Raw genomic sequence first — 27,078 nt, forward strand, 5'->3', positions numbered from 1 at the left:
AGCGACTTGGGAAGCTGAGGCAAGAGGATCTCAAGTTTAAAGGCCAGCCTCAGCAACTTATTGAAGACCTAAGCCACTCAGCGAGACCCTGTCTCAAAAAATAAAAAGGGCTGGGAATGTGGGTCAGTGGTTGAACACCCCTGGGTTCAATCTATAATACACTCCCATCCCCCCCAAAAATGACCTTGATAAACTAGTTTTCTTTTTTTTTTTAAGAGAGAGAGAATTTTTTTTAATATTTATTTTTTAGTTTTCGGCGGACACAACATCTTTGTTTTATATGTGGTGCTGAGGATCGAACCCGGGCCGCACACATGCCAGGCAAGCGCGCTACCACTTGAGCCACATCCCCAGCCCCGATAAACTAGTTTTCATTTGGTTTGATTGAATTTTCAGGTTTGTTTGTTTTGCAGTGCTGAGTTTGAATCCAGGACCTTGCACATGTGTTCTGCCTCTGAGCTATATTCCCAGCATCCCCATTTTTTTTTTAATTTTGAGACAGGGTCTCACTCAATTGCCAAGGCTAGCCTCGAATTTGTGATCTTGTTGCCTCATCCTTCCAAATACCTGGAATTACAGGCATATGCCACCCCATTCAGCTTGACTTTTCATTTTTCAATACATAAAATCTTGTTCACCTTGGAGAAGTTCTCCTTTAAGCTGTGTTATTAATTTTTTTAAGTTGTCAATGAATCTTTTGTTTATTTATTTATATGTGGTGCTGAGGATCAAACCCAGGGCCTCACACATTCCAGGCAAATGCTCTACCACTGAGCTACAACCCCAGCCCTGTGTTGTTAATTTTATCTTCTTTTTTGTCTTTCCCCAATAGATAATTCAGCAAGCTGGCCAGGTTTGGTTCCCAGATTCTGCGTTTAAGACCTATCAGGCTATCAAGGACTTCAACCGCGAAGGGCTGCCCTTGATGGTCTTTGCCAACTGGAGAGGCTTCTCTGGTGGAATGAAAGGTGACTAACTTGGTTGTGGGCTAGAGGGACAACACTGATTACTGGATACCACATGACATGGGGAGGGAGTAGATCCTGCAGATTCTGGGGGTATGATGACAGCCCATCACCCTAGGCTTTTGGGGGATTATGCTACTCTAAGATTCCTTCTGAATTGCAATTCAAATGGAAAAATATGGTATGTTTTATTATTCCTTACCAAATTACAGAATAATCTGTTAGTTACGAAGGTGGGCTACTGTTGTAGATTTTGCTTTCATAGGTAGATATTGTACCGTTCTGATGGTCCTAGAAAGTAGGATTGTACTTGTCCCTGTCCCTCTTTCTGGATATGTTCTTCATTCATATTACTTTCTAGTGTTGTATACTGACTAAGATAGATACTGAAATTAGCACAAACTAGAAGAAAATGAACAAATTCTGTACCAGAGGCTGTTCTTTGTGGTAATTTGTGATACATTTTATTATTATCCACCAACAGCCCTGGGCCAGTGGCTCTAGCAGATTAGACCATTATTATAAAGGCTCTACTCTGTGCTATGGGAATTGCTTAGTGATTAGGAAGTCCATATCACCATTAAATGAGAAACCTCCAATGAGCAAAGCCACTATGGACAGTACATGGAGGGCCAAAGAAAACACTCCACCTCTTATAGTGGTAAAGTGTCCTCTCCAATGCAGAGATCCATGGCCAGGCTAAGGGCAGACTCTATATACATCTGGAGGCTGAGAGAGTATGCTGATGGGTACAAATCTCATTCATCTCAAGATTCAGAAATAGTAGAAGGATTAGGAGAATGGGAGGAAGGAGCTGACACACCTAGGGAAGTTCCCCTTTTATAGATCATCAGCCATGTGGTTAGAGGTATTTATCATTTTCCCAGTGATTTTCCCTTGCCTGGCTAGGAAAGAGCCCTGTATGATCAGGCTTGCCTTGTAAAATGTAGACTAGGTTAATTTTTATTTGGTTGATTTTAATTTGAAAAAATTCTTATTTGCTAGAGAACTACCACATTTTGTGTTTTTGTGTTTTTCTTGGGGGAGATTTGACTATACATATAAATTGTGTACTTTTTTAAACTGTGAAGGTGAATTATTTTTTGACCAAGATAATAAATCAGTGGAAATACTGTGAGACATTGAGAGTGTAGGTTAAACAAGTCAATCCTACATATCTTTACTGAGTTTCTGAGTGCAAGGAACTATGTCAACCACCTCAGAGCTAACAAAAATAAGTAAGAAACAGATATTACCTCAAGAAGTCAGGAAAAATGTCCTGGGCAGAATGGCAAAGTGATAACACAATAGCAGGGTGTTCAAAAGGGGATAATATCATGTGGAAGCCAGTGGGAGGGAGACCTAACACCCTTTCATTGCTGTATTTGAGGTTCACATAGTATCAGATTTCACTCCATCTCCACTTCCTTGACTGTAAGATGTATGTTAAGCCCTGACCGGGAAGCAGTGCCGAAAATGCAGTCTTGATGAGTCAGCCTGGAGATGATATGCTAACTAGAGTTCAGAGTTCAAAAGTTTCAGAAGTGTCACTTCTAGGAAAAGCTTCAACTCTGCTACATCTTTTGGCTCAGGCCCAGATTGGCTGCTAGCCCTGTGACAATAAGAACAACAACAATTAAGATTCACTGAGTGGGGCTGGAGTTGTGGCTCAGAGGTAGAGCACTCTCCTAGCATGCATGGGGCACAGTCATCACAACCAGCACTGCTAAGGGGTAACTTATATTGTTATCCATGTTTTACATAAATTGGGATAGAGGGTAAGTGAATTTCCCAAGATGGTTTAGCTAAACAGTGACACTTGGGAGAGTAATATAGTGATGAAGTATTGTAGACTGACTTCTTAAAACTCAGTTGGCTGATCTGCAAGCCCTGAACCAGAACCAGATCCTAGAACATTCTGGAGAAAGTTATGACCCACCTGCTTTCCCCTTCCTTTGGGGATATCCTTGATTATTGTGAAAAGAAATTTCAAGAGCTCAGGAATATATATTTTATTATGGTAAAATATATATTGCATAATATTTATCAATTTACCATTTGTAAGTATGCAGTTCAGTAGCATTAAATACATTCACAAGATTGTGTAACCAGCATTAGTATATCCTAAACTTTTTAATCATCCCCAACTTACACTCTGTACCTGTTAAATAACAAGTGCCTGTTCCCTTTTCTTTCCTGCCCTTGGTCAGAAATGAGTTCTTGGCTTAATATAGAGCAGGACCAGTTTTGTCTTCTGAATTTTGGTACTAATGAGTCTGTTTACACATCACATAAGACAGATAAGCTTTAGGGAAGATAGAGATCTATGTGGAAGTAGGAGGGGGAGAACAGCACCCTTCATATTTACATACAGGTCAGGATGTTTCCTGCATATTATCTCATGTAAAGGGACCTAAACTGAGAGCCTCTTGTCATTCTCCACATCCCTTGGGGAGATGTTTGCAGTTTTGGTTTCAATACTGGCTAGGGATTATGCAGGGAGGGAAAATAAACAATTATGCCATCCCTCAGTGCACACAAACACACAGCCAGGAGCCGACTGCACTGTGGGTAAAATGACTCCAAAATTGTGTGTAATGAGTAGGAAAAGATTAGAGACAGCTCTTGCTATGCTGAAAATTGACATTAGTGGAGGGGAAAAAAAAAAACTCTTTACTAGTCGGCCTAGGAGGTCTAATTCGAGCAGTAAAAATATAAATAAATAAATAAAAGCTTGTCAAGATGGTATTGGTGCTTTTTTTCCAATGAGCTCTATCTGGCTGGAAGGCTATTCAGCATAATGCAAAATTAAATTATAAAAACTGGCTGAATATTTAGATGGAAGAGCCATTTGGAAGCAGTTTATTTAGACGAACCGGCAATGACCCACAACAGGGAGACATCAAGCGTGAAATTTACTAGAAATTAGCACCAGGGTCCCAGCCTCAGCATGAATAGCTTGATAGGATGCAAATCCCAGTGATATTAAGCCGCCTCACTGCTGGTGCTACAGGGTCACTCTCAGTTGGCTTTTCATGTTATACTTATTATTTTTTTCCTGGGACAGGTTATAAATAACAATAAAAAAACACATTTATTGAAAACTTTAACTGGAATGAAGTCTATTTTAAAGTCTCTGAATTATTTGGATGTTGAAATACAGTGTCTGCTGACCATAATGAACTCGTGAGAGACATTATGTATATTCAGCTTGTGTATGCCTGATGTTTACCTTCAGCTTCTAACAGATAATCTTGCCCAAGCCAACAAGATCTATTCTATTCCAGTTTTGAGAGTGTGGGGCACTGTGGAAGCATTTTCAGTCACTCTGCTTCCTTGTTGGTACATGTGGCTGCCACAGTTTATCCATGTTGTGTAACAATGAAAGCCTTAGGCAGGTTTGGTGCCTGGATGCTGAGAACATGCTCCAAAGGCTATTTGTGATCACCATTCATGCAGATGTGCTTTATTTACCCAGAATGCTAGAAAACTCTAAGCTCCTGCCTCTCTGGTGAAGAACCTATCAATATATTCCACTCCAGTTGCATTTCTCAGGGCCTGAGAACTGACAACATATGCATAGCTTTGAAATTCCCTAGATTGATTTCTAGTGTAAACCCTTGGGGATCCCCTCCCCTGCTACTCTTGACTGTGTCTTCACTCTGTCTGTCAAATAGGAAGGGATTTTAGACAATTTTATGTCAGATTGTTGCCAAGTATTTCAACCTGCCTTTCAAAATATGTAGTTTGGGATACCTGGAGTCCAGTGTAAGCATATTGATTTGTAGAGTTTGTTTATGTTTGTTTATATTTTAATAGCCTGCTTTATGTTGATGCAGGTGTTGATGTTTGCATTGTGGGTCTGTTGGTGTTCCAGGTGAGATCAACCTGGTGCTCTTTTCCTAACAATAAGAACCTGAGTAAAAATTAGGTAGTGGAATGTGGACTTTAGAACCAGAAAGACCTGAGTTTCAGTCTTCTCTCTGCCACATAACTCTTATTTAACTAAGCTTCCATTTACTCACCTATAATTTGGATATATAAATTAGATGATGTTCTTATGACTGAATGATTCATATGTGTATGTGCCGTCATGATCCCTGGTACACAGTAAGCTAGCTATGATGTCAAAAAAGAGGAACCAAAATCATTACACACAAATGAAAAATATACACACACTCAACTTTATTCTAAACTATTTCCATATAGCATGAAATCAACTGGGTTTCTTTATTTTTTTTTAATTAAGTGAATGAGCCTATAATCTCAGCTACTCAGGAGGCTAAGGCAGGAAGATCTCAAATTGGGGGCCAGTCTGGGCTAGCTAGTGAAATCCTATCTCAATTAAAAAAAAAAAAAAAAAAGACGGGAGATAGCTCATTGGTAGAGCACTCCTAGGTTAATCTTACCCAGTACAGCCAAAAAAAAAAAAAAAAAAAAAAAAAGGCAGTGGGGGGGGAGAAAGGAAAATAAATTTTAAGAAAAGTCTTCCCCTTTTAGGAGTTAGATCTGTTCAATACAATACAGAGATAAATTTTAGTATAGATATGCTTGTTTTTTGGTACTGGGGATTGAACCTGGTACACTTAGTTACTGAGCTACATCCCCAGCTCTTTTTCATTTTTTGAAATAGGATCACACTCAGTTGTTTGGGCCTCCCCAAATTGTTGAGGCTGGCCCTTTGAATTTATAATCCTCCTGTCTCAGCCTCTCAAGTTACTGGGATTAGAGGCATGTGCCACCATGCCAGCTAGATATGTTTTTAACAAATATAAATGAATAAAGAGGCTGGAAGCTTTGTCTTCATTTACTTGTAACTTTTTTTTCTTCCTTTTGCAGGTAGAATGACTTTTTGTGCAATCTTCTATTATTTTGCTTTCACCTTTTATCTACACCTTCCATTTCTTCTCTGCACAATACTGACAAGGGCCACTCCTTTCTGTTACTTGTTCTGAAACTGTACTCTTGGCAACACTGAAAAATGTACTGCTAATTAGACAATTATTTTATTATGTAGCACTGGTTGAAATATCCACTAAAGAATTAATTTAGTTAAAATAATTTGAACTGAGCAATTATTTTCATAACCACAGAATTAGCGTAAAGCGCTTAAAGTCCTTTATTCCCTGCTCTTCATACAGCAGTTGTATAATTAGCAGTAAATTTTTTTGGTCTTTACTTTCCTCCCAAAGGAATAAATGTCTTTGCTCTGATCATATATACAGAGTATATAACCATACACATTCCATGTAGAGTAGGGTATGTTTCCTGGGCAACTTGAAATTTCTGGAGCCTTTACAACCCAGATTGGGTCAATGGAGAAAGGCATGTGCCATGGAGTGGACTGTGCACATTGATAGTTTGTATATAGAGTCATTTTTACTTTAGGGAAGGTGGCGGTTTAATTTGCCAGTAACTACAATGAAAGCAATTTCTATTTGGCTTGCTCTTAACTTCCTGAAAAATGCTTCTTTGCCTTGGATTTCCAGAATTGATTTATTCCAAATTGAGATCCTCTCTTTGATAGGAAAGTTTGAATTCAGTTAAACCTGTTATTTGGTGTTTAGAAAAGATCCATTGTGGCTCTACTGAAATACCCATTAAACACCTGGAATCATAAACCTAAGACTTTAGCAATACTTTAGGGAACTGGGAAATGGATAGTGGTCCATAAAAAAGTTGGGAAATAAGCCAGACATAGTGGCACGTCTGTAATCCCAGCTATTCGGTAAACTGAGGCAGGAGGATCACAAGTTCCAAGCCAGCCTAGTCAATTTGGTGAGACGTTGTCTCAAAAAATATAAAAGGGTTGGGGATGTAGTTCAGTGGTAGAGCGCTTGCGTAGCACGTGTGAGACCCTGGGTTCAATCCTAATTGCCTTCCAAAAGAAAAAGTTTGGGTAATAAATAAGCTCATCTAGCTTTCCAAGGGCTCACTTTATTTATGCACTAGCAGTCCTTTTCTTCAGGCTACTATTGGCCTTCAGGAGATTTTAAAGTATTCTTTAGCAGAATGAAGAGTTAACTAGGCACTTTATGTGGCTGTGTGATATTTTCTATACATTTATATTTAATTTTCTCTCATTGATATGCTATAAAAATTCAACTATTAAAGAATTAATTTGTTTTTCTTTCTTGTTACATTTTTTCCAAAGTATGTTATATGCTTATTCATTCCCTTATTCATTCAGCAGATACTTATTGAGCACTAACTGTGTTCTAGGCACTGGGTAGGATACTGGGGATACAAAGATGAAAAATAGTTTTCAAAGATAAATTTTTGAAGGATCCATTTCCACTAGCTGCACATTTTAAGAGCTCATCGTATGCTAAGAATCATGAGAGGAATTGAAAAGAGCTAGAATAGTTCCTTCCTTCAGAAAACTTAATGTAGTGGGAGAGATCACATATTGACATGAAAAATACTCAACGTTTGTAGAGCAAGTATGAATTAATGTGGTGAAACCTGAGAACAGAAATTCAGGGATGCTGTAAAATGGATATGCTGTCTGGAGGGCTTGCACACTGTCTTATGAAAAACAGTACAATTCTCTCTTATACTTTGGAGGATCCTCCAGAGTCTTGAGTGGGATACAGGGAAAGAAACCAATCCCGTTAGTCTTTAAGGTGGCCACACAGGACATGAGGTGTCTGAAACCTGTCACCTTCAGCAGTGAGCAGCCTCTCTTGGAGACACAGTGTGCAGTAACAATTTTTTTTTCTGCACATACCATGGTGTGAACAATGTTTGGCAGCACTACTTTGGGGAAGATAAGTTTCATGATTTCTAATTTGTCTCATTCTCTGCAGATATGTATGATCAAGTGCTGAAGTTTGGTGCTTACATCGTGGACAGCTTGCGGGAGTGCTCCCAACCTGTGATGGTTTACATTCCTCCCCAGGCCGAGCTGCGGGGTGGCTCTTGGGTTGTGATTGACCCCACCATCAACCCCCGGCACATGGAGATGTATGCTGACCGAGAAAGCAGGTAGCGTGCCTTCCTGATTTCTGTTCACTTTCTCTCAGGATCCTCTAGCTGTTGGCTTCCTCCTGAAGAAAATTATAACCAAGGAAACTTCATTGAATCTGTCCATTCCCAAAGGACTCCAAGGACAGAAAAACAGGCTTTCTAAATAGTGTTTGCTGGCATGAGAAGGAAACCAGGCTAGAGTCAGGCTTTCTCAGTATAATTCCCCCATCCCAGATTCTTTTATTTAGTCCTCCCTTCCAGAACCTCCAAACTCAGAGAAATTTCTCCTCCCACTTGTTATTCAGATGTGCCTACTCATCGTCTCTTTTTTAGGTGTGTGGCAGAGGGGACTTAGAGTGAGTTGACATGGAAAGACTGGCCTGTAAATCTGAAGTTCTAGGGGTTGACGATCAGGAAACAGAGCAGTCTTCACACTTCCTGGGCTGTTTCTTATTATCTGTTGAATGAGCTGGCTGGTCACTGATGTGCACCACAACACCCTCATCTATGATTCCAAACCAAAGCTTCTTCATTCCTTTGGAGCCTATGACTCTGCTCTAGCATTCCAGAAGGCTGGAGAACACAGTATTTGTAGCACCCAAAAAACTTCAAGAGAGAAGCCCAAGTTTGTTGAAAGGTAGTTCCTGAAACTATTTAAGTAAAACAGATCAAACCCAGCATCTTTTCATAATGTGTTCTCAACCCTTTCTTAAGGAGGTGAATTCCACAGCCCATCTCCTTTACATTTTCTATGTGCATTATTACATCCAATCATTTTATTAGAACATCTCTTATTCCCTTTTTCTAAAAAATTCAGCCTTCTAATTCAAAAGCTGTTTAGGAAAATACCAGTAGTTTTATCATCAAATCCTTAGGCTAGTGTTCTACATTGAGGGGTTTATTTTTACAGCCTAAGCCAGGCCCTAATCAGATCTCAGATCAGAGAGAGTTGTTCTTCAGACTCTGGAGAGTCCAATCCTTTCACTTGCCAGGTTTAGGCAAGTCTCTTAACTTCCTGTACTATAGTTTTCTCACCTGTAAAAGGCAAATAATAGCAACATCTTATATCACAGTGGATGTTCACTAAGCAAAATATTGTGAGGATTTTAGATATGCCATTCGCATAGTAGGCATCAGCTCTAATTTTTTATAAAATACTAAAATCTCTTTTTTAAAGGTGTTTAGAACAAAGTTACTGGTGATAGAACACCGTTAGTATTCCCACTGGTATTCACTAAAAGCAACCCTGAGACCTTTCACTTTGCACATTCTCTTAGCAGTGGGAAGAATGTTTTACCTACTGCTTTGCCTGGTCTACTGTCTGATCCAAGTCCTACTAGCAGACTGACAGCTGTGGTGTAGGGTGATCAACATCAACCCCTCACTTATTCAGCCTAAGTGCTGGAAGTGGTTGTCCTACCCCTGTGCCTACAGCATCTCCCCACCCCCCACCCTTGAAAATAATGTGATTCCTGTCACCCTTATCAGCTATCATTGGTGGAATCTGTATTCTCCTTTTAAAATGGAAGTCAACTGTCGGCTAATGAGAATTATTTTAATTGCTTTTTTTGCCAGGCCTTCCTCATACCTCACTTAGATACTTCTCTGGTGCTTTCCTTTCTCCCTGGGGTGACTTTTGTGAACCATGGGTGGGCAAAACCATAATGAAGCTATTTCCTGGTCCACAAATTGTAACTGGCCTCATTCTGTTGTGTCTTTCCTTTAAAGTGCCTCTATTTCTGTTTTGTTTTCTTTCTTTCTGATCCAGGGGATCTGTTCTGGAGCCAGAAGGGACAGTAGAAATCAAATTCCGCAAAAAGGATCTGGTGAAAACCATGCGTAGGGTGGACCCAGTCTACATCCGCTTGGCTGAGCGATTGGGTATGTCTGCTTGTCCTCCTGGCAAATCAATGAGCCATTCAGCTGATTTGTAATGAGTGCATTCATAGGCCAGGGGAGGAGGCACTGAAGCATTTGATCAAATTCATGATAATCTTTATTTACTGTCCTCTATATGGTAAGAATCCTGGTAGAATGAAATAGTGTGTGTAATAGGAGGGAAAGTGGGCTCTCTAAAAAAAGCAAAAGTCACACGATTTTTCTTTTCGATATTTTCTCACAGTTACAAGTAGCCCACCTTTCTAGGACATTCTTACTGAGAATGCCCAGCTAGCTGTTGCTGTTGAGGGCAGGCTAATCAGGCGGAGAATATGTGGGATTTAAATATGTCCTGGTCTGCTTGTCTCTTTGGACAGCCTGTCTCTTTTCTGAGGGATGTGAGAGTCAGTGTCATGTATAGAAAAGCTGGAGTCTCTACTTAGGCAATGTTTTGGGGTCATCCTGGGCTAGAGAAATGGAAGTAAAGGTTGTGCACTGTGTGCTTCCAAGCAGTGACTGCCATAGCTATCACCCCGGGAGTGTCCGCACTTGATGCTTCCAGACATTACTCTGTGTTTGTTTATTTTCAGAGATTTTGGAAGGCACTTGTGACTTCAACAGGACTAAACTGGGAACCCTATGTTGAGTCTAGAGACCAAACGAGTATAAAAAACTGCTTTTCTGCTCAGGTCTCCCATTGTGCCCCTTGCTATGTTAGTAAAGATAATCGCTTAGGGTTCTTTTGTTGGCTATTTGGGTTTGGTTTGGTTTTTCTAAAAGAACAGAAAAAGTATCTTTAAAATATAGTGATTCTCAGTGAATACAAGAGCAAAAGAGAGATGTTAGCTCATTTTTGTTCCAAAGAGTAATTTAATTGCTAAATACCATTGGTGGACTCCATGTCTCCCCATCTAGGGACAGAAAAAACTGCCATGTTTGCCTGTAGTGTGAAGACTGCCTGTCCAGGCAGTTGGAACCCCAAGCCAGGCTGCTTGCCTAACATGGTGACTTGGGTTACAATAAATTCTGTTTCTGCCCCATTGTTTGCCTTTAGGTAACTGCCACCAGTAACTCTAACCTACTGCAGCTTGATCCGTTTATGGGAAATGCACACATACAAGAAGAAATTGGCAAAGTTGTTTCGAAAATCTATTGCCACCCAGAATTGTTGAGGTTTTTTTTTTTCCCCTTTCTTTTCCAAACAGGATAATTACTTCTGACCAACCCCATACACTTTAATTAAAGTAACTGCAGCTCCAGAGCAAGTTACTTACAACTGTACATAGAGAGAGCTCTAAAAGCTTCAGCCACTGATAAGCATCTCACTTAGATGGCTCATAATTGCTCCCAGCATCCAGCGATCGTTGCTGCTGTTTCTACCACTAATTCTGTACAAAGACAGCAGTGCCGCAATTGCAGGACACAGTGAATTACAGAATTTCTTTTCTTTTTTTCTTTCTTTCTTTCTGTTTTTTTTTTCCTTTTTTTTTTTTCTCCTGGTTTTCTTTCTGGCCAATTTAAAATTTGTCAAAGTCGGTCTTCTTCTGGATCACTGCCCTTTGATATTTCGCGCACTCCATTTGCCACAAACAAGCCGCAGGGCCGCAGTTCATGCTGACTCTAGCAGAAGCAGAGAGAGCTCCATTTATCTTACACTGCCTGCTGAATTCCTACTCATTAACTGGGGGTTCACTGCCTCTTTTTAACCCCCCAATGGCTGTTATCATCCCTTCAGAGTAACTGGGTGGTGGGAAGAGGGATCCTTTCTACATCTGTTTGCAGAACAACTGAACTGTGAGGGGTGTGGGGCTGGAGCTTCCTTCTCTTCAAGTAAAGTGATATTGCTCCCACCTTCACCCAGCACCTCTTAACTTTTGAGGCACACAAAGGGGAGAGGGAGGAGATTCCCAAGTGATGGCCGTTTAATCATTTGTTACAAATCATCTCATTATCAATTTCTTATTGACACTAAAGAAAATCATATTTGTTTAACCTTGACCAAAGTGGTACTCAAGAAGGGATCTGTAGTCTTTGAAAGCGAAGCAGGCTTTGGCCCAGGGCAGCTTGGGAACATGAGCATTGGATATGGAATAGAAATAACTGTGTGCAAGTCTTGGATATGTTGCTAGCCGGAAAATTGTTGAACTTCTCTGAACATAAGTTTCTTCATCTATAAAGTGGGGATAACACTCCCACCTAGCTAATGTGAGGATCAGATGAATGTGCCTTTGCTTTGAATCTCAAAGCATTTTTCAAACATGGAGGTTGGCGTTATTTCTTTTCAATCATAATCAGGAACAGTGATGGCCGTATTTGGTATTAAAAATTCTCTGTGGCTTGGGCCCACATTAAAAAATACAAAAGTGGATCCAACTCTCTGGCATTTGCAGTTTTTGAGGAATCATACACCAAGGTATGTTGATGACAGAGCAGATTAGCACACATGCACCAGAACATACTATGAACCCAGTTCTTTTGGGGTTCGCAGTGATTTTTATCTCCTTTCACGATGCCTGTAACCAAAGACTGTCAAAATGCCTTTTCACAAATTGAGAGAAAATGACTTTATTTTCTAAATTGGGAAACTGAGGCAAAAGAGAGGTTAAATGAATCTTCCAAGAAATAAAATAAAGACATATAAAATCCAAGAATAAAATTCTCCTTCCCTATGTTCTGCTCTTCTCACGATTTCCTCAGATTTTACCTCAGCTGAATACTGAGCCTGATCTGAATTAAATGGGGATTCTTTCCCTTTGTGATCTAAAGCCAATTGCACTGAGAAAATCTGATTTAAGGAGAAAGGCTGTAGAAGTAGATTTTATCTTATATTCCTGATCTCTTCCCAAATCAACCTCTACGCTGGGGAGCACTCACAGATCTCTTCGACAAACCAGTACATAACTGATTGTGTTCAAAAACATAATTATGATTTTTTTTCTCTAAGGATAGTGAAGAATATTTAATTTCTGAACAGTTATCTTCATTTCTTCCAGAATTTTTATTTACTTATTACTTATTTGTTTATTTTGGTTCTGCACATTTAATTTTTTTGGCGGGGGGGTAGTTATAGATGGACAGTGTGACTTTATTTTATTTGTTTATTTTTATGTGGTGGATCAAACCCAGTGCCTCACACAAGCGCTCTACCACTGAGCTATAGCTCCACCACCTCCTGTACATTTTTTAAAATGACCTTTTGCCATTTTGTGTGCCTGGTTTGGGTAAAAAGGTGGTAAATTACTAGTTTGCAGGTCTGTGATTTTAACAGTGTGAAAGGTCTGTGGTTTTAACAGTGTGAAAATAGTGCATACATTGGTTTCTTTTTTTAATATTTATTTTTTACACAATACCTTTTTATTTTTATTTTATTTTATTTTATTTTGGTGCCAAGGATCAAACCAAGTGCCCCACACATGCTAGACAAGCGCTGTGCCACTGAGATGCAGCCCCAGCCCCATACATTGGTTTTTGATTGACATTAAAAGGAAGAATTACTTCAAAAAGACAAGTAAAGAGCTCAACTGGTTCTGACTGGATTCTCAGAATCAGGGCTTGGTAGAGTCATTACAGAGAGGTTACAATCCCACTATTTTGGTTGCCTTAAGGAAATTAAATTCCTTCCTGGAAATAAAGCCCTAGCCCTCCAAGGCCTTTTTGTGTTCTCACTATAATCCTTCTACTGCCTCACAGTGCCCAGAGCAGAGGGATGGCTGTGGAATAGGACTGCTGTGCTAGTCTGGCCTCTCGAGTGCCTGACCTCAGCTCCTCTCCTGGATCTTTACCCTCCTCTTGTGTTCAGAGAGAAATGATAAATCAATTTAGATGGAGAGGAGAGTGGAACAGTTTTAACTTCCCCACTGTCCCTCTCCCTCAATACAGAGAGGACCGGGGCTAAAGAGTCTGTTAGGGGAACCTTGTTCTCCATCATGGACAGCTGGGCAGCCCACCATGCAGTTCCTCAGCTATGGCCACACAGAACCAGCCCTGATGGTGATGCAAGCCACAGCAGTACCAGCTGAGCACCGCTGTTGGCCCTTGTTTGGTCCTTGCCTGGGCGCAGATGGAGTTTGTGGCAGCAGATGGGGACACACATGTCTGTAAAAATCTTCCTTATAGGCCTTCTTTTTAGCAGTTAAGAAAGGACTATTGGGGGGCTGGAGTTGTGGCTCAGCAGTAGAGCGCTTGCCTAGCATATGTGAGGCCAAAGACTCAGGGGGTTCATCTGAACCATGAATGTTTTTCCATCTCTTGCATCTATATTCAAGGTATAAGTTAAAAAGAGCCATTTTGTTTGGGGCAAAAAGTGGTGCCCTTGCATGGAAAGTTGAGATGAGGACAGAAAGAAGTTCCAATATACATGCCTTGGAAGTGGCCTCTCACCTACTGTGCAGTGTCCTAACTGCCACTGTGGCCTCTGTGGCTAGGAGGCTGATGAAAAACAACGTAAGTTTTCTCATGAGGGTAGATGGGGGATCCTGCCTCCTGCCCTAAGTTGGCAACAGCTGAAAACCCACCTCCTCACTTAAATTCAAAAGCTCTTTTGCTTGAGGTAATTTAGTGTGATGGTGACAACATTTTCTAGGAAGAAGACAGTGGTCTTTGTAGTTGGATCCCTTAATCTGATTGTATTTATAAAAGCACCTGGTCATGTCCCTTCTAGGAAGCAGTGATTCCCAATTGTGTTAGGCCCCAGACTTGGCAAGCATTTTGTTAGAGTGAACCCAAGTTTCTCCCTGCCTGAAAGCTATCGTCAGAAAATGTCTGAGACCCTATTCCCCACTCAATCTCAACTGACTCAGATACCTGTATTCTTATCTGTCACATTTAGGGAGAGTAAATTAGGGAAGGGAAATAATAAAGATTGTAGAGGCAGTTCTCTTCCAGAACTTAGAGAATCCTGTGCTGTTTCTGAGTTCTTTGTGTGGATATGTTTGTGTGAGGGCACAGGGGTAAGAATGAAGAGGGAGTAATGAATGTTTTTATTTCTAGTTGGAAATCTCTGGGTTTACTGTAGTGATTTTTTAAATATGAACATCAAAGCACTAACAATATTGCAAGGAACTTTAGAGTTAAACATCCCTCAAGAAGATTGCTGTTAAAATCAATATGCAAATGCAGTTGTATTTAGATAGGTATGGCCCCCTTTGAAGAAAAGCAGATATATGAAAATGGGATTTAAAAAAACTAGATACATTGGGAGAAATTATTCCCATTACAAAAGGATTATTTGCTATACCAAAGGATTCACTGCAGGGTTCCTTCTAAATAGCTCCCTTAAGGCATTTAAAACAGGATCTGATTTACGCAGTTTTTCAAGAATGCTTTTGTGTAAAGAAAGGCACACCTGTTATGGATACAGAAGTAGTTTTGCAGGATTTTTTTTTTTCACTCTTACTATCTTTGTAGAGAAATTTCTTTCAACATAGAAAATGTGATTACATAGATCTTTTAAACAGCTACTTATGTTTGTACTTTTGAATCTTAATAAGATTCCAGTCTTTTTTTATGTTGATTTTTCAGTCTCAAGGTTGAAGTATGCATGTATGTTTTAATATCTGAGACATTTGGGTGCTTTGTGCAGAAGGTGATCTAACTCTTAGCTCTAGTGTCATATGTATTTAACCAATCAAAGCAAATCGCTTTTTTAAGGGAAAGAAGAAGGGCCCATAAAAGTTAAAATTAGGTTTAAATTTACATAGGCTTCATAGTTTAACTTAAAGAAAAGTTAAGAATGCTTTTAAAAACACTTTAATGTTACTTTTTTTTTAATAAAAACATTTCCCTGTTTGCTAGATTAGGATTGTTGTTACATAAATGAAGAACTGAGCTCAGAGAAGGAAAGATACCTACAAGGTCACCTAGTGCCTTTGGCTGAACTGAGAATTTTAGTCTACCAGTCTGATTTTTATTTTAAGCTTCAAAGGTCTCACCTCCCTTAGATGCTGCTCCCTAGGACAAGGTCTGCTTATATGTAGGTTGGGGTGGCTCCCTCCCCTCCCTCAGTTTCAGGGCTGATAAAAACACCTCCTATTGTGGAAATCAGCTACTCCAGGAATTTCTCTCCAGCTTTGACCCCATGGAGGAGATTTGGCTCTGCCTTGTATTCTGACTCAAGGCACACCTAACTGGGCTGCTGTGTTTGGGGGACTTGCAGGTCAGTTTAAGAAGTTTTGTTTAAGGAACCTGGGCTCTTAAACCAGACTACCTGGGCCCAAGTCCCAGCTCTACACTTCCTGGCTTCATGGCCTTGGACAAAGTACTTTTTTGTGTCTCAGTTTCCTCATCTATAAGGGTAGTGATCTTTAAGGTTGATGTGAGGATTAAATAAGATGAAAAGTACTAAAGTACCAGCATAGTAATATCTCAGTGTTGGCTCCTCATACTTGATCAGCTTCGTGATGGATGCCTCTTCTGTGTTTAGCTCTTTACATTTAAAAAAATTTAATGATAGGTTTTCATTTTGAGTATTTCATGGTGACTTCTTATGTTGATAGGAAAGGATAAGAGCAACCCACCTTTCTTCTCTCGTTTTAGCCTTTGCCTGAAGTAGGATTCTAGGGAAGAATGGCTTTTCCTCTCTGTAGCATATTCTTACACACATGTGCGTGCGCATGCACACACACACACACACACACACAGGCATACACACCGACTTGGTTTCCTAAAAACCCTGAGGCCCTGCAATCTGGCTGGAAAAGAAAGAAAACCATTCCAAGATATTTAATTGTACAGGGAGCTTACAGGATTGATCGAGAGCTTAGCTTTTTACAATAGTCCAGTGAATAAGAAATGCTCCTGACAAACGATCAATGATAGGATAATCACTCTTTATCCCCCTCCTCATTCTTACCTTCTTTCTTTCAGGAGAACAGGGTTCAGAAGTCAAAAATCTTTATAGACGCCGCTTTTAAATTAAGCAGAAAATAGACATTGACATATTTGTTAATCTCCCCTAAATCATTACCGGGGCTGGCTGCTTTGCTGTACAAGGAGAGAGGGGCCCTCAGTGCGCAACACAAGGGTATAACTAGCTAGCTGAAGAGCAGCCTTTTGTTTTTAGAAAACAAAATTTTAAAAAACCATTTTTCCCCTAAAACAAAGCACACAAATTCTTGGCTTTCTTATATACATTTTAAAACACATACATTTTCTACTTCTGTCTTTGCTTTATTTTGCTGAGGTAGGTCTTCAGTTGTGATCAGAGGCATCTCTGAAAGAAAGAAACAAGGTAGCCTTTGGGAAATGCTTTGTGGTCTTCCTACTTTCAAGAGGGCCAGAGCAGGCTGGGGGAATGGCTCGGTGGCAGAGCGCTTGCCTAGCATGTGTGAAGCACTGTGTTCGATTCTCAGCACTGCATATATATAAATAAATAAATAAACAAAATGAAGGTCTATCGACAACTAAAAAAATAATAGTAAAGTGGGCCAGAGCATTAGAGGTATTTGTTATTCTTTCAAAGTTTTAATATAGTTTGTTGTTATTGTTGTTGTTGTTGTTGTTGTTATTATTATTATTATTATTATTTTTGCAGTACTGGGGATTGAACCCAGGGGTACTTTACCGCATACTCCCAGTCCTTTTAAGTCAGGGTCTCACTAAGTTGCTGAGAGCCTCACTAAATTACTGAGGCTGGTCTTGAACTTGCAACTCTCCTATCTCAGCCTCCCAAGTCACTGAGATTATAGGCATGTGGCACATGTCTTTGGGAGTCACTGTACATTTCAGTGCCTCCATTTTCTTGCTTGTAAAATAGATAACCCATAAGATTGGGTTCTTATCAGGATCACAGATGATATGTGTAGCAACATGGAAAATGCTTAGTTATGTTGAGATGTCTGGCTTGATGACAGTGTTAACAGGTGACCAGACCTAGGTCTGAATTGTGTGTTGTAACTAATGAGATATATGTGTTCCTGAAAGATTTGAATGCAGTACAGAAAACACTCAATAAATGGTGCTATGTCTAATCTACATACATATATATGTGCCTTTAAGCTCAGTGTCAATTGTTTATGCAGAGTGAGAATGCTGAAAAGGCTTGAAACTCCCTGTTTCACCATGACCCTCATACTGCCATCTCTTGGCCCCCAGCAAGGCTGCTGTTGTATTAATTATTAATCTGCAGTAATAAGAGAAGCTACTTAAGTCTAAGGCCTGCATAGAGCATTGCATCTGACCTACCAAGTGGGTGGGAATTATTGGAGATATTGTCCTGGCCTCCTTTATGGAATGGGATTAAGATGGAGAGTCAGCTTTATCAGACAGGAGTCTGGCCAGCATCATTAAGCCTTTTCTGAAATGGAAAGGGTGCTACTCCTGCAGTGCTGTTCTTCCACCTCAAGTGAGCAAGTAGAGATCGTGATATGATGTTGAAAAACTTTGGGGGCCAAACTTCATTTGAGTCCTGGCTCTGTCACTTCTCGCTTTGTGACCTTGGCAAGTTACATAAATTCTCAATGCCTGTTTTTTCACCTGTAAGATGGGGACAATGAGAATGCCAATCTCGTAAAATTATTGTGACAATTAAATGAGCCAACAGATTTAAAGCATGTACAATGTTGTCTAGTACCCTGCAAATATATATTTTTTTAAGTGCTGAGGATTGAACCTGGGGCCTTACATATGCCAGACAGATGCTCTACCACTGAGCCACATCCTCAGCTCTTTAACTTTGATATTGATTTTCTGCATTAGATAGCTAGGAACTGCCCCTCTCCCCAAGCTTTGCTGATTTTTTTAGAACTTTTCATTTGATACAATTTCATAAGTGACAAGAATAATACAGAGCAACTTCTGGTGTCTTTCTCAAATCCACCTATTTTTAACATCTTGCCCCATTCACTTTATCACTTGTGCATGCTCATGAGCATGTGCATGTGTTCACTCTCACTTGCCACACACATTTTTTTTGAAACATTAAAGAATAATCTGTAGGCCTCATGCTCCTTTATCCATAAGTATTTAGTGTGTGTTTCTAAGAACACAACTTTCTCTTACATAGCTGTAATGCATTTATCAAAATCAGGAACTATAAACATTGATACCATACTATTATCTAATCCATGATTCATATTAAAATTTTACCAGCTTTCCCAATAATATCTTTTATAGCTTTCTCTTTGGGCCTAAAATCAAATCCTAAACGACACATTACAGTTCATTGTCATGAATTTTTAGTCTCCTTTAAACTGGAATAATTCTTCAACCTTTGTCTTTCATGATCTTAACATTAAAGCGTGCAGGCCACTTTTTGAGGCATGCCCCTTAGTTTGTGTTTGTCTTATATTTCCTCATGGTTTGGTTCAGATTCTGTATTTTGGGCAGGAATATTGGAGAAATGCTATTCTGTTCTTCCTAGCACACTGCGTCAGGAGGCACACGATGCCAGTATGTCCTGTTATTGATGATGGTGACAAATTACTTTTAAGATTGTATTCATTAGGTTAATTCACTGTAAAGTTACCATTTCCCCTTTTGTTTTATTTATCTTTTTTAGATTTTTAAATTTGTTTTAAGTAGTTATTAATGATAGTAGATTGCCTTTATGCACTTTGATATATCATACATAGATGGGAGTGTACATCTTGTAGAATCACATTGGTCATGCAGTCACATATATACATAAAGTAATAATGCCTATTTCGTTCTACTATCCTTCCTATCCCCACATCTTCTCTCCTCTCCTCCTTTCACTTCCCTCTACCTAATCTAAGGTAACTCCATTCTTCTCTAGTGCTCCCCACCATTGAGAATTAGCATTTGCATATTAGAGAAACATTTGGCCTTTGTTTTTTGGGATTGGTTTATTTCACTTAGTATGATATTCTCCAACTCCATCCATTTACTGACAAATGCCATAATTTCATTCTTCTTTAAAGCTGAGTAATATTCCATTGAATGTATATACCACATTTTCTTTATCCATTCATCTATTGAAGGACGCCTAAGTTGGTTCCATAGATTAGCTATTGTGAATTGAGCTGCTATAAACATTGACATGACTGCATTACTGTAGTATGCTGATATTAAGTCCTTTGGGTATAAATCGAGAAGTAGAATAGATGGGTCAAATGGTGGTTCCATTCCAAGTTTTCTGAGGAATCTCCATACTGCTTTCCATAATGGTTGTACCCATTTGCAGTCCCACCAGCAATGTATGAGTGTACCTTTTCCCCCACATCCTCACCAACATTTATTGTTGCCTGTGTTCTTGATGATTACCATTCTGACTGGAATGAGATGAAATCTTAATGTAGTTTTGATTTGCATTTCTCTAATTGCCAGAGATGTTGAACACTTTTTCATACATTTGTTGATTGAGTGTATTTCTTCTTCTATGAAGTGTCTGTTCAGTTCCTTAGCCCGTCTATTGTTTTGGTTTTTTTTTTTTTTTTTTTTTTTTTTTTTGCAGGGGGTGGTGGGTGGGAATACTGGGGATTGAACCTATGTTTGTTTGTTTGTTTCGCTAAGTTGCTTAGGCCCTCTCTAAATTGCTTAGGATCTCATTAAGTTGCTGAGGCTGGCCTCAAACTTGCAATCCTCCTGTCTTAGCCTCCCGAGTTACTGAGATTACAGGCATGCACCACTCTCCCAGCCCATTTTCCTTTTCTTAATAAGTGATTTGTAAAAAGATACTTTAAGACTTTATGAAGACTCTGTTCCTCATCAAACTGCCCCTCACTAGTTTTAGTATCCATTGATGAGTCTTAGCAGAATCAATTACAATGATGGTTATAAAGTGGTAATTTTCTAATTTCATCATTCCTTCTGTTTTAATTATTATTCTACTGAAAGGGAGAGCATTCCTCTTCCTTTATCTACCATTTAATTATTTATATGAAGATTCTTACTTCATAGATATTCTCACAATTATTATTATTTTAGTGTTCAAACCATCTGATTTAGCCAGCAGAACATATTCAAACTGGCATCTGCATCCTTCTTACATTTCTCAACCAACTGCTTCCTTGCTTTTTGTCACATGTTCTGGGCTCATCTTATATTTTTCCTTCTGCAGCCCTGTAATCAGCCATTTCTCCAATGAGATCTTGGTTCTTCTCAGTGGAGAAGGAAACACATTTGCTTCCCTATCAAGGGCATTCTAACTAAGAAAGTCTCATCTCAGAAGACACCTGTCACCCACTTCCAGTCAGTTCTCCGGGCAGGGCCACACTGGAATGAATGGTCCATGGTATCAACCCGTGGTGTGGAGTTCAGTGTGGTCATTCTATTTACCTGTTTTTAAAGGAAGGCTTTTGAAGTATCCATTGTGTGAAAGCTGAAGAAAAGATACTTTTCTGGCACCCTTCAACCCTTCATCACAGTTTTCTGTTTTTGTTTTGTTTTGTTTTTTGGTAGTGGTACTAGGAATTGAATCCAGGGCCTTGTGTATGCGAGGCAAACACTCTACCAACTGAGCTATATCCCCAGCCCCCCTTTGATAGTTTTAAAATACTAATGGGTTTTTAAAAGGGGAGAGGAGGGGGAATTGAGCATCCAAAAAATTCATAAAAAGAAGCTATAAGTACATCCCTGTTCTGTTAGCGCCGTTCATGTAGAATACTTACGGCGCACTCAGCGGCCCAAGGCTGTTTATGGCTTATGATTCATGGTGGCATTAAAAACAAGGCCTGTTCTGAAACAGGCATGCTTGCAATAGACCTTTCTCTTCTGCATCACATCACCTGTGCTCATGTAGTTGTCAGCTTTTGTGACAAAGCACATCAGGTTGTCCCCAACACCAGGGCCTGTCACCTATTGCTCCTTCAGCTAGACTTACTCCTCCTTACTAGGCAGGCAGCTAAATTTTCAGTATTGATTGCAAATCCCATTCTGAAAGTAATTAGGAAGAAAAGTCCAACATAGCAACACCTCTACTAGGACACTATTGATTGGAGGGGGTGGTCTCCTTATTATAAGGAATTCTAGTCTCCTCTCTGTTGAGTGAGGGGACTATGGATTTATATGCTCAGTAATCCAACTGGGGTTTGTGAACTGCCTTTTTGTTTTTTCCTCTTCCTTCTTTTTTAACCCAAGAACTAATGTCTTTGTCACTCTGGTCAGGGGTTGCCTCAGTCAGTAGCAGTCCAGGTGGGAGGCCAGAGGCTAATCCACTGAACTGACCCAAGACACACGGATCTGGCTCTAATTAGATTGGATTTTTACTAATTTGAGGTTAAGCATTTCCAAACCTAAGATTAGAAACTGTAGGATGCTGTAGCTTACAACTTCAGCAGTTATTCAGGTACATACCAGTGTGGACATGGGAAAACTAGAGCTGCTAGTTTATGCTCTGAACACTGAGAGAGCTGTCCTGTCACACCCCACAGTCAGAATAGTCTGTCTGCTCTGACACTGGTCAGCAAGGATAGGCAAGGTGTCAGAGTGCCGGTCGTGGCCTGTGGGGGATGGAGGGGCCTGGCTGCTAGTCATCGAGCTGATGAGAGGTGCAGGCCTCTTTGTGGTTGTTTGCACCTGCTCGGAGAGAGGCCTGGGAACCAGGCTGCCATCACTGCTTTCATACTTGTGACCTCCAAAGAGAAAAGGTGGCATTTGGGCTTCCTGTGGCAAAGTAAAGACAGGGCAGGCATCTTATAGAGTCATGTTATACAGCAAAGAGGTCATGAAGACAATGGAGAGCCAGGTCCCAGAGGGAAGAAGGCAGGGTGACGTTGAGCTTCCGAGGACTGCGGCTGCTTCTGTGCAGATTCCTGATCACCACAGAGTGTGACAGGAAGGTTTCTCTAATTGCAGGCACCCCCGAGCTAAGCCCAGCTGAGCGGAAGGAGCTGGAAAACAAGCTGAAGGAGCGGGAGGAATTCCTGATTCCCATTTACCACCAGGTAGCCGTGCAGTTTGCTGACTTGCACGACACACCAGGCCGGATGCAGGAGAAGGGTGTTATTAACGTAAGTACAATGGTTGCCACTTCTCCCTACTTGTCAAAGACCCACAAGTAAGTGTGCCTTGCTCCCAGGCCCACAAGCAGGGAGCTGTTAGGGTCAGATTAAAAGAGCTTGTGCAAATGAGTTCCTTTTTTTTTTTTTTTAACTTTTCCTTTTTTCATTGTCATCCCAAAGCAATGTATGATTTAGGTTTCCATGGATTCCTCAGGACGCCAGGTTCATTTCACTGGTGGGAAACTGAGGCACATGTGCCTTCACTGGTGACAGTTGCCTATGGTCCTCTGGCTGTGGGTTACTATAGAATCAAGTTTCCACAGCAGTTAATTCATCTTTGAGGTGCATGCAAGTCATCTGAGCAGTTTTCTCAAAACCAGTTTCTCTCTCTCTCTGGCTATCTGGGAATTTCCAGTCTTTTCCCCAGAACCTCTCAGTGATGTGTGGGCTGAGCAGTTGCCAGGCCCAAAGCTGTGTACCATGCTGTAGTCAGCAGGGCGAACCCAGAGCTTTGTGAATGCAAGGCAGATGCTTTGCCACTGAGCTACATCCCAGCCCAAGAGTAGGTTTTTATGCCTGTGGTGTTCCCTCTAGACCGAGTGCTGAACAGAGATTAGGGTTGTGTTGAGTAAGCTTACTCTTATCTGTACTGTATATAGGACATCCTGGATTGGAAAACATCCCGAACCTTCTTTTACTGGCGGCTGAGACGTCTCCTGCTGGAGGACCTGGTCAAGAAGAAAATCCACAATGCCAACCCTGAGCTAACCGATGGCCAGATTCAGGCCATGTTAAGGCGTTGGTTTGTGGAAGTAGAAGGAACAGTGAAGGTAGGTGGTCACCAGAGGAGCCTTCATGTGCTTCTCATCCCCACGTGAGGGTTGCAGGCTCTTCATGTAAGAATCTACAGGCCTTGAAGGGCAGGAATGGAAAGGAATCCTAGAGGCCTAAGTCCTTTTTCCCATATACACATAGCCAATAACATTCCTGATATCTTATTAGAAGAGGTGAGAGGACATATTTTGCAGCTCATGAAGTCATTCAGCAAATCTTTATGAACACAACATTCCTAGATACCAGTAGGACCCTGTCCACACCGATTTTTGTTGTTGTGCTAGGGATTGAACCCAGGGCCTTGTTTTTATTGGGGTTTTTGTTGTTGGTGGTGGTGCTGGGGCTTGAGAACCCAGGGCCTTGTGCATGTGAGGCAAGCACTCTATCAACTGAGCTATATCCCCAGGTCCCACACAGATCTTATCTCTTGAGGGAGTCAAATGAGTCAAGAGGTCCTGCACTAAACACAGCAGATAGCATAGTCAAAGAGAAGACATCCAACCTTGGGGAAGGAGGAGAGACAGAGAATACTTCTGGAGAAAGTAATATCTCAGCAGAGACTCAAAAACAAAGTGGGAATGGGAGAGGTTGGATTGGTGGCGGGGGGCAGGGGGTAGGAAGAATGTTCCAGTGCATGATAGCAAAAGCAGTATGCATGCATAGAGCAAATATTTCAGTATGGTTCAGAGATCAAGTGCTGGATAAGAAGGGTTGGGGTTAGGGTGCTGATCACAAGGCCCTGAATATACTATTGAGGAGTCTAGACTTTATCCTGAGGTCTGTGGGAAACTACTGAGATATTTTAAGCAGCAGAATGATATGCTCTGATTTCTGTTTTAGAAACACTACTTGGGGAGCTGTGGAGGATGGAATAGAAGTGGGGTAGAAGCAGGAAGGCTAATAGAATGTGATAGTACTTTGGCAGGAGGAGATGCTACAGACTACAACGAAAGATCTGATTAAGTGAGAGATGGGAGGGAATGTCCAGCCTGCATGTAAGGAACTGGGAATCCAGCATCTTCTCAGGGTGATTCCATAGGAAGTATGCATGCCATAAAGCAGGCCCCTGGGATGGCATTCCTGGTGCTCTTGTCTCGTGGTTAGGGATGGGGCAGGTCGGAGGCCAGGATGACATAGCAGACACACTTGCATTTGGCCCTGGAATAGCAATGTGTGTAAGATAGGGCACACTAAGGATGGGAAGAAAAAGCTAAATCTGGGTACAGTGGTGCACACCTGTAATCCCAGTGACTCAAGGCTGAAGCAGGAGGATTGCAAGTTCAAAGCCAGCTGTAGCAACTTAACAAGGCCCTATCTCAAAAAATTATTATAAAGGGGTAGGGATGTGACTCAGTGGTTAAGCACCCCTGGGTTCAATCCCAGTACCAAAAAAAGAAAAGAAAGAAAGTAGGGACTGGAGTTGTAGCTCAGTGGTCTACTGCTTGCCTAGCATACACAAGGCCCTGTGTTTATTCCCCAACACCGAACACAAAAAAGTTAACCTTTATTAGCAGCTAACAGTTAGTATATGGATTAAATTGTGTTGGTATATATTTTATCAGAATATTGATAGTATGTGCTAAAAATATACTTTTCTGTCTTTCTGTTAGCTCTGTAATCAAAACCTTTGGTGACTACCAGGTTAGAGTATTGATGGAGGGCTGGCTGCCCGAGGGTGGTGGCTTGAAGGGTTTTGGCCTACAGAAAGGGGCACTCTGGCTTCTTTCTGGAAAATGTCGCCTGAAGCCTCTGCTAATCATTCTCAGCAAGGAACTCCAGGATTCACTGTTGGTTTTTAAAGCCAGTGCAGTAGGGTGCTTCTAAGATTCACCTTTGTGTTAAGTCTGCCCATTTCTTTACGACTGAAAAGCTTCTTTGGATAAATATTTCAGATACGCAGCAGGGGAGCGCAGCCTTCTCCGACATTTGGTTCAGGTTAAGGTCAGCCTGTGGCATCATAATTGAGTGAGACAATTTTGTCAGTGGCTACTGGCAGCTTCTAGTGGAAGTTGGCAGTGAAAGTCACGCAAGTGTAAAATAAGAGGTTGTTCTCCAGTTAAGAGTGGCCGGCTAGGTAAATGGAGTGTGTGTGTGTGTGTGTGTGTGTGTGTGGCCAGGAGAGGCCCGAGTCGCTTCCTACCGCATTAGTCACTAATGGACGTGCACAGCCTCAGTAGGCACAAGGATGAGGAGAAGGAATAGTTTCCCCCCAAGCGTGAAGTGAGTAGATAGGCCCCTCGCTTGCTCCTTAGCATCCTGCTCCCAGGGGGACAGTGTGTCTGAAGAAACAGGTCATTGCCATCTCTTACCAGTGGAGAGAACAGTTGACTATATGTGCACAGGCTCCCGGCTAGAACAAGTACAGGAGACACCTCCAGTCTCATAGCCCAGGAAGAGGCTGAGCACTGGGAACCAATCATACCCAAGAATTGAGACAATTTCTCAATTCTTGTTCCAGTGTACAAAAGACAGCATCCTCCAGTCTACAAAAGACAGCATCCTCCAGAATTCTCCATCCAGGGGATAGCAAGGAGAGACAGTAAGGACGGGTGATCCTCTGAAGTCAGGGCATATGGCTTTGAAACCTCCTTCCATATTCTGCAGGCTCAGCAGGACCTAGTTTAGTGTGGGGTGGGTGATAAAATCTGCAGCGCCCTTGAGAGAAGAGAGTGTTGCAGTGTTCAGAAGCCACCGGGCCGCCTCTGAAGGGCTGCTGTAGAATCTGCTTCTTGTTAGGAAACCGCTTAAAACCTTTTTTTTTTTTTTTTTTTTTTGGTTCTTCAAACAGTGACAGATTTTATATGCTATGTCTCTCAAGTTGCAGAAAGTGTCTAATATGCTGTGTCTCTCAAGTGCAGAAAGTGTCTAAGTCTAGACCCTCGCTTTGCACCAAGAAGTGACCCTCTAATCCTTACTGTGGTGACCGTGGGGAAGGACATGTAGTGATAGGCATCTACTAGCCATGCCGTGTGTTCTTTTTTCCTAGAGAATTTGTTTTCTTAATCTTAATCCTAAAAAGGAGATTCGAGGACAAAAAATTAAAGACACTGATGTTATATAACTGAGAAGTGTAATTCTTTTGTTTCTCTTAGAGGTATCCGTTACCATGAATTATGGTATTCTGTTTGGATCCACTGGGACAGTCCTATTGTAGGAAATGGTAAAGTTTATGGTTCACTGCAGGCAGAAGCAAAGCACCACTACAGCTCCCTGAAAACAATAACAAGAACAGTGGTTTAAATTGGTTTGTAAGTGTGTGGCGCACATTTGTTTCATGGACATGTTTTCTGTCTTGATTTCTTACTTTCATAATTTGAGGTACGTAGTTTTTCAAACAGGCTGATTGGTCCTCCCCTTCAGTAGTAGAAATTGAGATTAGAACAAGGAGAAGAATGTGGGTTTTGGAATCTTACAAACCTTTGGGAGCCCAGCTTTGCCATTTACTGCTGGGCATATTATTTGAATCTCCATTTCCTCATATGTAAAATGGGAGTGACATTCACGATTCACAAGGCTCAGTAAGTTCAGGCTAC

General features: G+C 40.9%; 1 protein-coding gene across 6 annotated transcripts in view; it reads left to right on the forward strand.

Moving 5' to 3' along the window:
* Positions 1–27,078, forward strand: part of Acaca (acetyl-CoA carboxylase alpha) — a 226,922-nt gene that overhangs the window by 191,051 nt on the left and 8,793 nt on the right. For 5 of the 6 annotated variants that reach the window (XM_077801005.1, XM_026398068.2, XM_026398066.2 and 2 more), the window contains 5 exons: positions 833–968; positions 7,775–7,952; positions 9,703–9,815; positions 22,566–22,720; positions 23,371–23,541. In XM_077801005.1, the coding sequence (XP_077657131.1) occupies positions 833–968; positions 7,775–7,952; positions 9,703–9,815; positions 22,566–22,720; positions 23,371–23,541 (753 nt within the window). Of the gene's footprint in view, positions 1–832; positions 969–7,774; positions 7,953–9,702; positions 9,816–22,565; positions 22,721–23,370; positions 23,542–27,078 lie in introns of those variants that run through there. The other variant, XM_077801006.1, reaches the window with a different exon arrangement.

Source organism: Urocitellus parryii, chromosome 7 (assembly GCF_045843805.1).
Source record: "Urocitellus parryii isolate mUroPar1 chromosome 7, mUroPar1.hap1, whole genome shotgun sequence".
Classification (NCBI taxonomy): Eukaryota; Metazoa; Chordata; class Mammalia; order Rodentia; family Sciuridae; genus Urocitellus; species Urocitellus parryii.